Source organism: Sapajus apella, unplaced genomic scaffold (assembly GCF_009761245.1).
Source record: "Sapajus apella isolate SASKATOON/1434 unplaced genomic scaffold, GSC_monkey_1.0 scaffold78, whole genome shotgun sequence".
NCBI lineage: Eukaryota > Metazoa > Chordata > Mammalia > Primates > Cebidae > Sapajus > Sapajus apella.
Genome location: NW_022437018.1, coordinates 2,763,870 through 2,781,796, shown reverse-complemented (window position 1 = coordinate 2,781,796; position 17,927 = coordinate 2,763,870). Strand labels below are relative to the sequence as shown.

The 17,927-nt window shown below is 37.3% G+C and overlaps 1 protein-coding gene across 3 annotated transcripts in view; it reads left to right on the top strand.

Annotated features, from left to right (window-relative positions):
• The window catches only part of ANK3 (ankyrin 3), a 677,335-nt gene that overhangs the window by 132,542 nt on the left and 526,866 nt on the right, over positions 1-17,927 (top strand). Inside the window, exon 1 of one of the 3 annotated variants that reach the window (XM_032252646.1) lies at positions 8,750-8,948. The exons of the other annotated variants lie outside the window; for them this stretch is intronic. Coding sequence (XP_032108537.1) covers positions 8,886-8,948 — 63 coding nt within the window. The 5' untranslated portion in view covers positions 8,750-8,885. Of the gene's footprint in view, positions 1-8,749; positions 8,949-17,927 lie in introns of those variants that run through there. 3 annotated transcript variants of the gene reach the window in all.

Below are 17,927 nucleotides of genomic sequence, written 5' to 3'. Positions count from 1 at the left end.
AATGCTATCCCTTTCCCAGCCCCCCACCCCCTGACAGGCCCCAGTGTGTGATGTTCCCCTCCCTGTGTCCATATGTTCTCATTGTTCAACTCCCATGTATGAATGAGAACATGCAGTGTTTGGTTTTCTGTTTCTGTGTTTGTTTGCTGAGAATGATGGTTTCCAGCTTCATCCATGTCCCTGCAAATGACATGAACTCATCCTTTTTTATGGCTGTATAGTATTCCATGGTGTATATGTGCCACATTTTCTTTATCCAGTCTATCATTGATGGGCATTCGGGTTGGTTCCAAGTCTTTGCTATTGTGAATGATAAGCTGCAGCTTTTTCTCATGTTGGCTTCCAATTTCTAAAATATATTCCAACAACTCAACAGCAAAAAAGGAAATAACCTGATTAAAAAATGGGCAAAAGACCTGGATTAGGCAGTTTTCAAAAGCAGACATACAAATGGAAAACAGATACGTGAAATGATTGGTATCCCTAATCATTAGATAAATACACATCATAAACTACCTTTATATTTTGATGGTGTGCGAGAAATGGCCTCCTGAGATTTCTGTGTTAATGGTGTCTCTCCCACCACATCAAAATGTAAAATGGGGTTTCAGTTTTTAGATAGAATAACACTTTTAGTGTAAGACAATGTCCAGCATGACACAAAACTCTGTAACTCTGTTGCTCGTCAATTCATTAATTCAGATGGTATTTATAATACATGTCTTCTATACCAGGCCTTGTGCTGGCACCTAGGATATACATATGAGTTGATACAAGCTTTGTGCCAGGAGCTTACAGGCTATTCATGTTTATTAAGTTTCAGAATATTGTACTGTATCAGAATATTGGGGGTAGCATTTTCAAAGATGATAAAAGTTTGCCTGGACATAGAGGTGATCCTCTTTGATTACTGTGCTTCTCCCTTATAGGTAGAGAAAACAAACCTGTAGTTCATTTCTTTCATATTTTTTCCACCCTTCAAGCCTGAAAACTGCCTGGACAGCTGGGCTAGCCGAGATTCCCTGCGAAGGTGTTCTGTTCAGTTATTTGGGGACATTTTCAGTTTCTGGGTGAGCATATCTTTAGTTTGTAAGTCAAAGTCAGTTTAAAAGTTGGGTTTGTTTTAGTAAAAATAAATTTTACATGCTATATTACAAGAATTAAATAATAAAGAATACCTGTATACTGAGGTTAATTATTTGGAGTGCTTTCTTGATAACTTTGGAGAATTTTACAGTGAATAATTACAGAGGATAAATAAATTTTCATACAGGATCATATAATGATTGTCTCAAGCTAACTTTATATGTAAAAATTCTTGTTTTAAAATTATTTTATAGAGGAAGTTAGAAAAGGGCAACGTTTGAATATGTTTAAAATAGCAGTGGTAGGTTTGAGTTAGCTAAAGACAGTATACAAAAGAAATCATGGTGTTTATATGCTGGCTGTCATCTGAAGAAGACTTCATAGAGACTTGTTAGATATCACTTGTGGCTCCCCAGTTACTATTCATTTAGAATAGAGGCTGTGTGTTCTTTAGTCCTCTGTTTCACAGGCCTAAAATTAAATCTATCCTCTTTAATTATCTTGATAGACTGAGCATGGCCGTGAAAATAAAATTCACAAAATAAGAAATAAGAAATGAAAGTTATTAGCAAATGTGAAGAATGTAAAGAAATATAAAATGTTCTACCAACCAAAGCAATGCAAATTAAAACACAACATGATATTTTTCTCTTATCAATTTGGTAAATATGATAAAAGATTGTTGCTAACTTACGATGATGAGGTTATAAGCAAACACACATCCTTATACATCATTGAGGAATGTTTAGATTGAAAATGAATGATAAACTCCAGAGGAATATCATTTTCGCTGCTGATCCCAATAGGCTTTTCTGAATCATTTTGCCATGTCTTAAATGTGTGAATCATTTAAGATTAGGGGCATTTTGTGTGTCAAAACCATCAATATTACAAAAAATTAAAAGATAATTATAAAAGGATTGACATTGTCCTGCAGTTCCTCACTTTAAGAGGAATGTGTGTTCTCAGTCATTTGGCTGGAGAAACTTGGGTCAAGGACCATGACAAATCCAGAAGACTATGTGGCAATCAGTATAAACTTATTTTAGAACTAAGGATGTTAGACCTTAACTTTATAATTATGACTGCCAACTAATCTGAGGGATAACACTGACATGATGAAAATATCATTGACTAGAACCTGGTCCTGGTTTTAATATCAGTACCATTTTTGATCATGGGGCTGAGGCAATATTTTGATGTCACAGGTGAGGGGACAGCTAAGGCAGGCGCTCCTTAGAACAGCTTGCATTCTGCATGATCTTTAATCCACAAACTCCCCACTTCAGTAACTAATTGCTCTTTCATCGAACTGTCTCCTTTATTTTTTATTTTTTTGCCACTAGAAAAAATTTTTAAGCTCATTTTTTTTTCTCTCGTTCCTTGAGCTAATGATTTCAGGCATCTATGTCAACAATTATTAAGCAAAACCAAATAATAGGTAGGAGAGCTGCGGACATACTCATCATTATGTCATGTTGGTTTTAGGCAAAGTAGCAATAACATTAGAATAAAGTTTTAAGATACTAGAAAATATCATTTAAGTTAAAATTTTAAGAAATCTAATTTTATCCCTTTTATTTTAGGAGATAAACCAATAAGACTCTTGATAGTTCTATGTTGTTGGAAAATGGAGAGCTGAGGAGTTGCTATGTTGGATGGATATTTGATGATAAAGAATTCCAGTGTAGCTGTATCTGTCCATCTTTTGTATGACTTTTCCACAGCAATAAAAGAAAGCTAGGCAGAACTACTGACCCCATTTCAGGACTCAAATCTAAGCAGCCGTATTTCGTAGTCATTTTAATGTGAGCGTTGCTGGAGATTACCTTTTACAAAGCAAGGGACTATCTTTAGATGCTATCATCATGGTTCTTCTTTACTATAATGAAGTAAAACACATGAATTTAGGGAAGATCAAAGGAATGACTCACCAGCTCCTCACCTCACCTTAAGAACGTATATCTGTCATGTAAATATTACCGGGCATCTAGAGAAAATTGTTAGCCTAGTGAAAGATAATTACACTCCTCAGGAAACCATTCCAATGAAAATGTAAAGGCTCAGGAAGTAAATAAACAAAAAGCAAACCACCCATTTACCAGCAATGTCTCTTTGAACATTCTGTCTCTCCCTATTTTACTAATGTGCTTTTATTATATCATTGTATTTTAATGAGAATATGGCTGAATAACCAGGAAAGAAAGGAAACTCAGAACAAAACCGGAAAATCTTGCTATGAACCTGCTTGAAGCATTCAGTGCACTGTCAGAAATGGATCTACCATATCAAAACCATACTGTTACAAATAGTGTTGTTTACAGTTAAGCTACGTTTAAAAAATACTAATTTACAAATAACCATTAGATATGGCAAAAATCATTGTAGATATTTGAGGATGGGTTGAAAATCACAACTCAATTCACAATCTCGTTCTGCTTCACCTTATGCCCCACACCTACCTGAATTTCCAGTTGCTGTAAGAAGATGGACCAATGTCACTGTGATCATTTTTCAATATGAATACTCAAAGAAGACTAGAATCCTGAATATATAGAGCATGCTTTTTCAGATGCTTTCATCACATTAAAAATACCAAGACATTGTATAAAACCTAATGACTTTTATACATACATGTGTTAGTCTGTTTTCATGCTGCTGATGAAGACATACCTGAGACTGGGTATTTTATAAAGAAAAAGTGGTTTAATGGACTTATAGTTTCACATGGCTGGGGAGGCCTCACCATCATGATAGAAGGAGAAAGGCACATCTTATATGGTGGCAAACAAGAGAGAATAACAGAACTTGTGAAGGGAAACTCCCCTTTATAAAACCATCAGATCTCATGAGACTTATTCACTATCCTGAGAACAGCACAGGAAAGACCTGCCCCTATGATTCAATTACCTCCCACCCATTCCTTCCATGACACGTGGGAATTGTGAGAGCTACTAGGATTCAAGATAAAATTTGAGTGGGAACACAGCCAAACCATAGCAATACAACTATACTCTGATGCTTTAGTATTTGTACATCTTTACTATGGCCTAGAAGTTTAGGGCCCTAGGGACATCACTTGAGGTAGTGGGCAAGCAGGAGAATGATAGCGTACTGGTGGTAGCGGTGGAACTAACTCCAAGACCATCCTTAGCCGAAGATGATGCCAGCTCTGTGGGAAGAAGAATAGCCAGTTTGACTTAGGAAGCAGCCACCTATTTCTGCTCACTCTCTTTGTCCTGTTCCCTTCTCTGATGGCATTCACACAAAGTAGTGCAAAGTAACCCCACAGTGAAGTTTTCATGAAATGCACCTGCTGGCGCCTAGTTCCTTTTTTTTTTTTTCAAATTGAAAGTAAATGCATATCTATTAAGGACAAGTTTGTTTACCTTTGAATATCATCTCAAATTTCACTGCTAACTTGACATTCTATGGGAGATACTGGTGTCGTGCAAAGAAGCTTCAGAGCAGTTGCATCTGGTCCCAGCTATGCTATGAACTGGATAGGTGACTCGGAGAACCCTTCCCACAGGTGGCAGAAGAGGGGACAAGCATCTTCGTGTTTCACTCAGCTCTAAAGATTCCCTGGTTTTCAGAAAAACAGCCTATTCACCTGTGGATTTGTCTTTCACTTTACAAGTATTTTAAACATTGAGGAATGGTATCAAGGGAATGCTGTCAGTAATATTTAGTAACTATTTTAGCTTGCCAACTAGCAGTGCAAATTACAGTAAGTACATGACGTCCTAACCTTAAAAATAAAATTAGTCTATTCATATAAGTATTTCTGCTGAACTTCAATGGAAAGTTGTTGCTTCATTTTGTTTTACCTTTAATATGATATACATTCATGTCAAACAATTATAATCAGTGTTAGTGTATGCAGGTGAATTTTTGCAGAAGATAGCTTCAAAAAATTTGCTTCCTAATAACCCCAACCCTGTTATTTCTCCTATGGTAAGCTACTTTCTATTTTAAAAATAGATCTGTTCTACGAGACTTCAGTTGGCCCTGGTTGGTGTCCTCTTATGCGAGTTATTTAATTTAAAAATAGAATGGTCTCAGATCTGTATCAACTAGTTTATGATGGCTTCTATCTGGAGTAAACCCCAGTGTAGGCAGTGAATTCTGTGGAGTAAAGTTTGGGAACTTTATAATCCAGTCATATTTTCCTCTTTGGTGAACTAATAGAGTTTTGCACCCAAATTGATATTTTCCATGTATTCAGCTTATGTTTTTTCTTAGGTTAAACTTAACTTCCCCAAGAGCTGAGGGAATTTTATAATTTGGGTGGAAAAGAGATTACCGCTTCAAAGTAGTTAACATTTAACATTTTTGAAACAAGTAATCACCCCTAGACTGTTTTTAGGTCAATCAAATTACTCTTTTACACGGAACAGTTTTAATTTAAAATGCACTGGTACACCTTTGGCCATATTAAAACAATCATTATTTCTTTGAATTCATATTTCCAGAGTAGAGGTGTAGCGAAACATCATAATAATAAAGTAATACTTTTTTCTATTGAAGGTAAGTTGTTTTAATTTTTCAACCTTTAAATAAAATGAGTCCTATTTTATAAAGTGAAGATATGTTTTTACATTGTTAGAAATCAAATTACCATTGATTTTGTGATGATTTAAGGCCTTAACTCAAACACAGAAGTTCTTTTTCCCTTACAGAGTTTCAGAGATATAATTGTTTCTTTTAAAAAGCCTGAAACTTATCAAATTACAGAAAGTGGACATAAAACATGTTGTATGCCACATAGTTTTATTATTAAATTATCAATTTAAATGATACATTTTGCAACCTAAATAATTTTACCTATTTTAAACATATTTTTCAAAATTGTGTTTTCTATAAGACCTGATTGAACAATGTGGCATCTTGAAATATTATTCAAAGTTACAAGTTCCTCATCAGGAAGAATAATTCCTTCTTAAAATGACTTTTTGTAGAATTTGCCATATACTCCAGTCTTTAAAGGTCCTGTTTTTTTTCCCTCCAACCAGCAGAGAGCACTTTAGCTTATAATATGAACATTGCATATACAAATGAATACAGTCAAAATCATGCTTTATCAAAGAAATGGGCAAACAACTACCTTTAGTCACAGGTTCATTCATTTCCTGTCAATTCATGTTTATTCCATCAATTTCCTAAAATTTGCATTAATTTAAACACGTTTATAGTTTAAAAAGAATTCTATAATGACATTTTCTTCAAACACATTCTTGTGCTATGTCCTGGGCCAGACATACTGTGTTAATTATATTTTGTGTATTTTATAATCCCAATTAACTTGTAAATTTTTATGTGAATGAACTAAATGTAATCTCAATTTTTGTACCCCCTCAGTTGTTTTTGTTTTTTGTTTTTAAAGAAAGAGGCCCGTGCTCTGCAGATACTCAGTAAATAGTTGTTGACAAAGGCTTATTTTGGGAGGTAAACCCTACTGCCTGAAATCTACTCTAGACAAATTACTATAGGTGGATATGCTATCTCTGTTGCTTGCTTAGTGAAGAATGCCAGTATTTAGGTGGGAAAGTCGAAACTGAATCCACCTGCTTAGACTCTTCAGCTTATGAAGAATTTGTGTAAAGCACCCACCTCATCCTCATCCCTCAGAAGACACACGACGAATAAACAAGGTTCAGCTGATTGAAGTCAATGAGCGGTAGAAGCAGTAAAGGTACTGCCAGTTCCCCTGATTTCCCTGTTTTGAAGATGAGCAAGGGTTGAATCACTGAAGAACTTGAAAGGTTTATTTTGCTATATTGAGATGTTCTACCTTTTATATTGCGTGACAAGAGGAATGCTACTGAATAGCGGCAGAAAACAGAAACCATGGTTAAATAGCAGTTCAGTGTCTGAGCAGAAATGTGGGACATAGGGATTAGATGCCCAACACCATTCAGAATTCCGGCCACCCCAGACTTACTGAAATGTGTATTAGTATAATTAAGGCACACACCTGAAACAGAAAGGAGCTCAAATAGCTGCCCTATCGTTGATAAAATCCACGTGGCTGTCTGAGTGTGTCACTTGTATCCCTATGCTTGGCCTGCTCAGCCCTGGGTAAAGCATCTAAGCATCCCTCATACTCATGTCTTTCTCTGGGACTGGTTGTTCAGGTGTAGGGGAAGGAATGTTGGTTGAATATGGACACAAATCCCCTTGGTATGATAGGTAAAAAAATGGGGACTATTTTAGCCTAAACAGATTTGTCCTTTTGGTTTAATATTTTAATATCATCTCCTCAAACCAATGTTAAGTCCTCCCACACATACCACTGAAAAATTAGCCCCCTGTGACTTGTTTTTCCCTGTACGGCTGTATTTTGTATTCATTGGAATCCCATTTCTCCTGGAAAAAAAAATGTTAATATTCATTTGAATGCTATGTCTCCTGAATAAAAATGTTAGAGAAAGGAACTAATATGACTTATTCCTGGCTCCCAGCCCCTAGGAATGGACCTGAACCTGCTCTCCCCTTCTTTCTCCCTTTCCCACCTGTTACCCCACTCCCACCCTATGCCTGTGTTAGTCATCTGCTCGAAGTACTCTGTCTTCATCTTAGTAGTTGTCTGTGGTGGCTCCTAGATCCTTAATCTTTCCTGAATCAGAATGTATCTGGCATGCTTCTAAAGATGCTTAAATGACAGCTCGTGATAGTGATTTGGCTGTTTAAATGGATGGAAGGCGTGGTGAGGGGGTTTCCACCCAGGTGTGAATTACCCCAGATGTTCAGAAAATATCCATATTCCTGGGGCTCAGGATGGCGTGCAGCAGGGAGCGTGGGCACAGTGTGTGGCCAGGGCAGCTGGGGAGTGTGTAATGTGATCTGAGACCTGCACTGCCCTAACACAGTCAGGAAGCACGGAATGTTTCTGCCACAGAGACAGCAGCCTTGCTCTGATTATTTCCTGAATATTCTGGAGGGTTTCTTGTTGGTTGGTTGGTTGGTATATTCATGGAAGGAAACCAATGATTATGAATCGTGGCAAATTGGGTATGGGGCTTTCCGTCATTAACCCTTCATTAGAAATCCTTAGGTGAAGATTGGCAAATACCCCCATCTTTTTGCAAGTCACATTAAAAAAAAAGTAGTCATGGAGAAAATCTAGCCTGTGATGTGACTTTTCTAGTAGTAGTAGGTCTCTTTTATTGTTTGAATCATTGAGTGTTTTTTTTTTTCAAACCAAGTAACCTGATCTTTTATCACTCTCCCGACTGCCTCCTCCGGTATGCCCTGATGCATTCAACACATGTGTTAGTATGGGAGGCTAGCAGCACGGAGAGCAATTTACATTCAGCTTCCCAGCCTGCTAGAAGCAGCAAATCAGCCCCTGGGAAGGCTTCGGAGACTTGTCAGCAGTCTGTAGCTTATTTCTGTGTATGTGAGGGTGTGTGTGTGTGTCTCTCTCTCTCTCTCTCACCATTTCCAGGCTGAAATCACTGTGGAGGAACAAGCAACAAAGTCTTGTCAGGACTTTATCTCAGGGTAACGATTAGTTAAAAATGAAAGGCTAAAATGCTGATTTTTCTTTAGAAGAATAATTGACTGTTTGATGTAGAGAACACCCAGTTTCTTCTGAGGAAAGCTGAACAGGGCTACATTGGCAGCCCGCGTCTCTCTGACAGCAGCAGGGGCTGGGTTGAAGCAGCGGCTGCTTTGCCTGGGGAGCACCAGTAAATGGACTTTGGTCTCAATGCTTTGACTCTTTGTCGTGGTTTTGGATGTTGGAATACCGGCGGTAATCTGTCTTTTATAAACTCACCTGATTTAAAGGAAAGATGAGTGAAGAACCAAAGGAGAAAAATGCAAAACCTGCTCATAGGAAAAGGAAAGGAAAAAAGGTAAGAAATGAATAAGCAACATGTTCTCTTCATTGTTCTCTGGCTCTGGGGAGGAAGTGATCTTTAGTCTGGATTTTCAAGAGATTGGCTTTAGATTTTAAGAAGCTGCTGGAATCTGAATGCTTTTGTTTTTCTGGTCTATTAATGGGTGTGTTCTATCTTGGAGGAAAATCACAACTCAGATATATTGCTAAATTATTTAAACAGTTAAATACAGCCATTTAGATTTCACTGAAGTGGTATGTTTTTCATAGTGATATTCAGGATTATTAAGTAAACACATGCCCTAATTATGTGGGTGGGTGTGTTTTTTTTCTCCTTTAAATTTTACAGAATGCTTGGTAATCAACAGGGTACAATTACTAATGAATATTATTATGGTATAGATATTTAGCTTTAACGTACATTTTAGGGTAACTTAGAGAGACCTGTAGTTATACTTTAACATCACAGCATGGAGATGAACTCCATTTTAATTATTGATCACTTTATGGCTGACAAATCTCAGGTTTGCATTCAACCCTGCGGTCGTACAGCCATATGCCTAGTTTGTCTATTATAATCCATACATTTAATTTTGTTTTCCATGTAAATTGAGGAATCATCAATATATTAATAGACGATTATGGTAAACCTGTAGATTCATTTTGGTTTTCTTGAATGTATATATCTTCAAATGTGCTTCTAACTTTTTAGTATATTTTGAAAAGGGGAAAAAAGATCATTCCCTAGATCTGTCATTTGGTTTTGATCCATTTTGGTTTATAAATTTTCCTGGTTTTAGGGTGTGCCACCAATGGAAAAGACGGTTGGACATCTGCAACAAAGAAAAACAAAACAAATCTCTAAAATAGGATTGTAGCTCATAGATATTTAAGGAGAATGTGTGCTATATTTTAAAATCTACAGTCAAAATCTTCAGATATAATATTTTAATTACCAGGACTCTTATATATAATTTTACCTCTTTAAAATGTTTCCTTGGCCCAATGTAATGTAATGCTCAGGCAGTGGACACATAGAGAATGGTTGCTTATAGTAGAGAAAATAAAGATTTCAGCTACTCGTGGAATATATCAGACATTTAAAAAATGTTCATAATCTGTTTATTATTAATTAAAAGATTAATTTGAATATGGTGTTCTTACGGGACCTACGACCAGCAGACTGTTCTGAGGTCACGTCTGTGTACATGCCAACATTCTAGGGCAGAGGTTCGACGTCTTCCAGATAGCGAATCTGTGCAGACTGGTTTAAGTCAGCCTTGACTTCTTGTACATTGCCTCAGCAGGGGTTGATGATGTTGCAAAGGTGTTAGTCTGATTTCCCAAGGGAGCAGGTCTCAGCTGCACAGCACCAATGATTTAATGCTTAGCATAGTGGCACTGGTCTCAAAAAAAAAAAAAAAAAAAAAAAAAACCTGTCAAGTTTGCTCGTGTTTATGAGATATGGCTTTAAGTGTTTGACAGGCTCCACCATAATTCTGAACACAGAGTGTCATAGAGAGCCCAGACAGGCACATGAGCCACGACAGTGCAGTCCAGATTAGAGTGAGCAGTGGCTGGATTCGTTGTAAATCGTTGAGCTTTTATGTGGAATCCTTTAACGTGGGCATTTTTTTTTCCTTCTCTCTCTACCTTGAAATTTTCCCAGCTGTGTTCCATGTCTCCTCATATGAGGTTATCCTGCTCAGAGCACAGTATGAAGTCAATTGCTTTGAGCCCTTCTTCCTTCATTTCACACTCTCCCAACTGCTACTAGGGCACTCTTAATGAAAGCTTTGATCATCACCCTCTGCCTAGTACCTTCGAAACTCCTTACTACGTGCTCAGTGAATACCAAATTCCTGACCATAGGGCTTGAAGCTCTCCACAGTCTAATCCATACCAACATCTCAGGTTTTCCCCAAACCTCATCATACTTCATTCACATCTAACTCTATCCAGACCAGGGTTTTTACCAGTCCCTGAATTAAATCATTCTTCTAATGCTTGTTCTTTGTTAATTGAGAATGCATTTCCATGCCAGCCCACTGGATGACATCCTACCCATCCTTGAAGGTCAGACCCAGATCTTGCCCTCTTCTTGAAATCTCTTGATTCGCCTAGTTGGAAGTTAGTCTTCTGAATGAACACAGCAACTTATACTGTCTGGACACTTAACACATTCTGCTTCTTTTTCAAGCTATTGGATACCTGCTTTATTCTCTTGACCACATTGAACCTTCCGATATTTTCATCCAAAAGCACTCAGCATGCTGCCTTGTTTGCATTTGACACCAAATAAATGTCCCATTGAATTATCTCTACCAGCTTACTGATCAGAGTTTACTAAGAATTTTCAGTGTTAGAGCAAATACATATCAAAAATAAGATATCTTTCAAAGAAGTAGGCCTTTTCTCCCCATATTTTCTGGAAAAAGGATATAATATGTTGTTGCTGAAAAAATACATATACATATATATATACCTTTTTATTCTGAAGCAAACATTCCAGAAGGTTTCTGGGTGCTCCAGTTGACTTATACTGAATCAGGGGAGGGTGTGGCCAAATAAAGGCATTTCGGGTGGGAAATACATGCAACCTGCCAAACTCTGTGGCAACAAGCTCCTCAGGCATTCAAAATACTTCCTAGTGACATATGGAATTATTTTAATACAAAATTTAGTGTGACATCATTTTCCGTAAAAAAATCTATCTTAAAATGGCCTTTAAAATTATGTGTTGGTGTTGAGTGTTTTTGGAAGAACAGATCACATGCTTAGGGCATTTGAGTATAAAGTCTCTCTTGAGACATTTAATATTGAGTCATCAAGATAAATGTGATAGAATCATATTATTTCTCTGTTAGCACATAGTATTTTTGTATTTTGATCAGGAATATAATGTTTCAAGTTGGTGTTAGGAAATGTTTTTTCTAATAATTTTCATATTTTGTTCTGAAATGTGAAGAGGGTATCTGTGTGTATCCATATCCTATAGCTGTTTATCTCTCCTTATGCTAGTTATGAAAGAAGGATTTGCTTAGAGACATGGGTGCTCTTCTAGTCTTGCTTCTAACTTAATATCATGTCTTGAATAGATTGTTTGAACTCTTTATCTATAAAATGGGGATCATGTACCTGAGGCAGCTACCTGGGATATTAGGAAAGTAAAATAAAAATAGTAAGATGATATTTTTAAAGGAGTTTTTAAAACGATAACACCTAACCTCAAAGTGGTCATGATGGTGGAATTTCAAGCTTGGTGTAGAGTGACTGATCCTATAGAAGAGATGATACAGGAGAACATATTGCCCTCTCTGAAATATTGCAGAAGTGCTTATTTTAACCAGCTACCAAGGATAAAATGTAGGAAATGACACAGAGATTTTCTTTCTTTAGCGTCTGTATTAGCTTGGGCTGCCATAAAAGAAAAATGCAATAGGCTAGGGGGCTTACACAACACAATCTTATTGTCTCACAGTTCTGGAGACTGGAAGGCTGCAATCAGGTGTCATCATGGTTAGGTCCTGGTGGGGACACTCTTCCCAGCTTGTGATGGATCATCTTCTTGCTATGTGCTCACATGGCCTTTCCTCAGTGTGTATCTTTGGAAGGAGAGGCATCTTTTCCTCTTCTTTTACGGCCACCAATCCTATTGTATTAGGACTCCATCCTTATGAACTTATTTAACCTTAACTATCTCCTGAAATCCCTGTATACACATTCAGTTACATTGGGGGTTAGAATTTTAACATATGAATTTGGGGGGTTGAGGGGAGACACAATTTTTTCTATAGCAGCATCCAAAGAAGGGTGTACTATCCAGGCTCACAATTTAGGTGTACTTAATACATCATGTGATAGTGATTGAAATTCTTTCTATTAATTCAATTCACTTAGCAGATACCATGTAGGGGATAGCCTTCAATGACTGGGGCCAGAGCTAGCTACCGGCATACCTGGGAGATATTGTAGGCTTGGTTCCAGACCACTGCAGTAAAGCAGATAACACAACTAAGCAAGTCATGCACCTTTTTTGATTTTCCAGTGCATATAAAAGTTATGTTTGCACTATGCCGTAGTCTATTAGTCTATGAGTATGTGTGTTTTTTTTTAAAAGAAAATGTACATACCTGAAACTTCTGCAAGTCTTAATCTTTCTGTTTGTGGAGGTTGTAGAGATTGTTTTTTTGATGCTGATGGGTGCTGATGGGTAGTGGTTGCTAAAGGTTGGGGTGGCTGTGGCAATTCTTTAAAATAAGACAACCATGAAGTTTGCCACATTGATGAACTATTCCTTTCATGAAAGATCTCTCTGTAACATGCAGTGCTATTTGATGACATTTACTAAGAGTAGAACTTCTTGCAAAATTGAAGTCAATCTCAATCTCACCACTGCTTTATCAACTAAGTTTATGTAATACTCTAAATATTTTGTTATCATTTCAACAATGTTCATATTGTCTTCACCCAAGAGTACATTCCATCTCAAGAAACCACTCTCTTTAATCACTCATAAGAAGCAATTCCTCATCCATTCAAGTTTTATTATCAGGTTGCCACAATTCAATCACGTCTTCAGGCACCTAGTTCTCTTGCCATTTCCACCACATCTACAGTTACTAATACTTCCCATGTTGAAGTCTTGAGTCTCCAAAGTCATCCATGAAGATTGGAATCAACTTCTTCGAAACTCCTGTTAATGTTGATATTTTGACCTCCTCCCAGGAATCACAAATGTGCTTAATGGGATCTAGAATAGTGAATCCTTTCCAAAAGATACTCAATTTACTTTGCTCATACCCATGAGACAAACAACTACTTATGGCAGCTGTAGCCTTAGAAAATGCCTATCTTAAGTAATAAGACATGAAAGTTGAAATTACTCCTTGATGATGGGCTGCAGAATGAATGTTGTGTTAGCAGGCCCAAAAACATTAATCTGCTTATATATCTCCATCAGAGATCTTGGGTGATCAGGTGCATTGTCAATGAGCAGTAATATTTTAAAAGGAATATATATTTTTTTCTGGCCAATAGGTCTCAACAGTATGCTTAAAATATTCAGCAAACCATGCTATAAACAGATGTACTGTCATCCAGGCTTTGTTGTTCCATGTATATATCATAAGCAGAGTAGATTTAGCATAATTCTTAAGGGCTCTAGGATTTTTAGAGTGGTAAGTGAGCAGTGGCTTTCCCTTAATGTCACGAGCTACATTAGCACCTAACAAGAAAGTTAGCCTGTCCTTTGAAGCTTTAAAACTAGGCATTGACTTCTCTCTAGTTGTGACAGTCTAGGTAGCATCTTCACCCACTACAGTATAAGGCTGTTTTGTCTACATTAAATATCTGTGGTTTAGTGTAACCACCTCCATCACTTCTCTTTGCTAGATCTTCTGGATAACTTGCCATAGCTTCTAAATAAGCACTTGCTGCTTCATTTTGCACTTTTATGTTATGAAGACAGCTTCTTTCCTTAAGCCTCTTGAATCAACCTCTACTAGCTTCAAACTTTTCTTTTTCATTTTCCTCAACTTTCTTGTTTTCACAGAATTGCAGGGAGTTGGGGCCTTGCTCTGCAAATGTTGTGGCCAGTTTTTGTTTGTTTTGTTTTTAAGAGACAGTGTCTCACTCTCTGTTGCCCAAGCTAGAGCACATTGACATGATCATAGCTCACTGTAGCCTCGAGCTCCTGGGTTCCAGCAGTCTTCCACTTTAGTCTTTCATCTGGGATCACAAGTGTGCTCTACCACCTCTGGCTGACATTTTTTATTTCTTGTGGAAATGAGGTCTCACAATGTTGCCCACACTGGTCTCTAACTACTGGCCTCAAGTAATCCTCCCATCTTGGCCTTCCAAAGTGCTGGAATTACAGGTGTGAGTGCCACCATGCCTGGCTAGTGGCTGGTTTGATTTATCCACATCACTCAGACCTTCTCCTTACCAGCAGTAAGGCTATTTTGCTTTCTCATCATTTGTGTATTTAGTGGAGTAGCACATTAACTTCTTTGAAAAACCTGTTTTATTGCATTCATAATTTGGCTCACTGGTGAAAGAGGCCTTCACCTTTTTGGTCTGTCTCAGCTTTTGACATGCCTTCCTCACTAAGCTTAACCATTTATAGCTTTTGCTTTAAAGTGGAAGATGTGTGGCCCTTCCTTTCACTTGAACATTTAAAGGCCATTGTAGGGTTATTACCTGGCCTAATTTCAATATCGTTGTATCTCAGGGAATAGGGAGGCCCAGGAAGAGGGAGAGAGGAACAAGAACATGTTAGTGGAGCAGTCAGAACACACACACACATTTATTAATTAAGGTTTCCATCTTATATGGATGTGGTTTGTGGCTACCCAAAATAGTTACAATATTAACATGAACTTCAAACATCACTGATCCCAAATCACTGAAACAGATAATAATAAAGAAAAAAATGGAAATATTTTGAGAATTACCAAAACATTACCCAGAGGCACAAAACAAGCACATGGTGTTTTAAAAATGGCACTGATAGACTTGCTCATTGCAGGATTGCCATAAACCTTTAAGTTGTAAAAAAAAAATGCCGTATCTGCAAAGCACAATAAAATGAAGTAGGCTGGTATGTTAAATCCATCTGTGCAGAAAGTGTTAAGGGAACCAAATAAAGCTGAATTCAGGCTTTATTGGTGGCAGAAAAGAGGGAGTGGTAAATTGAAAGGATAGTTGAAGGCATGCTTGCATTGAGATTAAGAAGATACATTTTCCAAAATGACAGAGCGTAAGAGCATTCCAGTTAGAGACTGCGGGATGAGAGAGAGAAAACAATACAGAGCTGCCTGGTGTAAGCTTATGAAGCTAAGCATTGGTTTGTATATTTGGACTACTGGGCACAGGGATGAGTCACAGCAAGATTTAATGGTAAAGAAAAAAACAAGGTCCATCCCAAGGAATCTTAGCTAACAACATCATTTTTGTCCTAGGGTTTCCCAAAAGGCTTTGAGCAGGGTAACATTGAGGTCAGACATACTTTATAGCAGGGGTCCGTAACCCCCATAACATGGACTGGTATTTATTTGTGCCCTGCTGGGAACTGAGCTGTACAACAGCTAGCAAGTGAGTCTCAGTTCCACCTCCTGTCAGATCAGTGGCAGCATTAGATTCTCATAGGAGTGTGAGCCCTACTGTGAACTGCAACATGCGGGGGATCTGGGTTGCGTACTCCTTATGAGAATCTAATGCCTGATGATCTGAGGCAAAACAATTGTGTCCTGAAACCATCTCCACCATCCGTGGAAAAATTGTGTTCCACGAAACTGGTCTCTGGTACCATTGGGGCCCACTGCTTCACAGGAAAACGTCCCAACTATTTGGTAGAAAGGCCAGGTCTTTACTTTTGTACCATCATCTATCTGGTAGGACTATATGTTCCGTTGGACCATGGACCAGAATATACACTTTCCTTGTTAGTGATTACTGAAGACTTTGTCCCTTGAGTGTTTCATTTAGTGATTATTTTTTAAGGGGAAATTGGAGAAAAATATTTATATACTTAGGATTCTATTAGGTAAGGAATCACACTACAGTGAGTTTGCTTATTTTTTAGGGAATGTCAGAAAAAGGATTTTCACTATTTTAGCTCAGCTGCCTTTTCCATCTTAAGAATAAAAACTAACTTACTTTATTTAAACTAGTTTTGATGCTTTGTGTTTCTTCTAAGCGTAGATTGTATAACTTTATCTCATTCTTTCTCTTTCTACCAGGCCACCATGGCTTTGCCTGATGTGTGAGAGCTGTACTTGTTTCTTCTCTGATGAAGCTCAAATTATTCAAACATATATTTATTTTTTTAGGGAGAGTCAAAGGAATGTCCATTTCTAATTTTCATTCACCGTTCCTAATGCTGCTGGAATGATATTGCTGTATTCTTATCTGGTTCTGGAGTCTTGTTTAGGGTGTCTTGAACACAACATGCCCTCTTACTAAGTTGATGGTGTGCTGGCAAACCTTGAGCACACAGCAGTTACATTGACCTGTAATTTTCATTCTTGTGTTTGGACATTGCTTAATTTGCTTACTACTGCTCTACAGGCAAATAACCTTTTTGCAGTCTTTTGTTGTTGAGCAGGTGATTTGAGTAATCGTGTGCTGAGCATAGTCATGTGTTCAGTGCATTGTTACTTCTAATGATATACTCCATATCAAGAGGCATTTTAATTATTTTTCATTTTACTTTATACTTCATTGTTGAATTTTTTCTCCTAGTCTTACATAGCTAGAAATTTTTTAAAAATTGTTTTCTACTTGGCTGTTAATTTTATTTTTATAAATGCTATCCATTTTATAGTCAGTAATCATTCAAAATGATTCAATGTCTTGTGCACCCACATCCATGAAATAGAAATTTTGACTCCTCCAGTAATTAATTTGAAATGATTTTTTTTTTAATTTAGCATGGGAATGTGCTTATTGTAGTACAGATTTTCATGTTGTCTTTGCACAAGGTCATTGCACACTAGGAACTTTCTTTTTGTAGGGAGACATTTGATGTAGCTGGGATATTACTTCTTGATATCAGAATTTCACAAAATGATAGCCCTTTAGTTTAATATCACCTTTTAAAAATCGAACAGTAGGATAGGTATACCTGGAGATTTTCTTCAAACTTTTTCTTAGAAAAAGGATGGAAAAATATGATTAAATTTATTTTATATATAGTAGCCTTGGGGCATAGACTCTGAGCATGGCTTTAGATTGAAAATCGGTTTGCAATCCCCTTCTCCATAATTTCTAAATCCAAAATGAAAAATTGAAATTTTTTCCTTAACTTCTTTGGCGGCAAAATCTGACCTGACCTGAACACATTTGGCAGCAAAACCTGATCTGACCTTACGTGAAGCTATTTATAGTCTTTATTCATCCTACTTAGTGTGAGTATTCATGTTTTCCTGTGGAAGTAAAAATTCTTTGCTTATGGGATATTGCCCCAAGACACTGCTGGGGACATTCATAATAT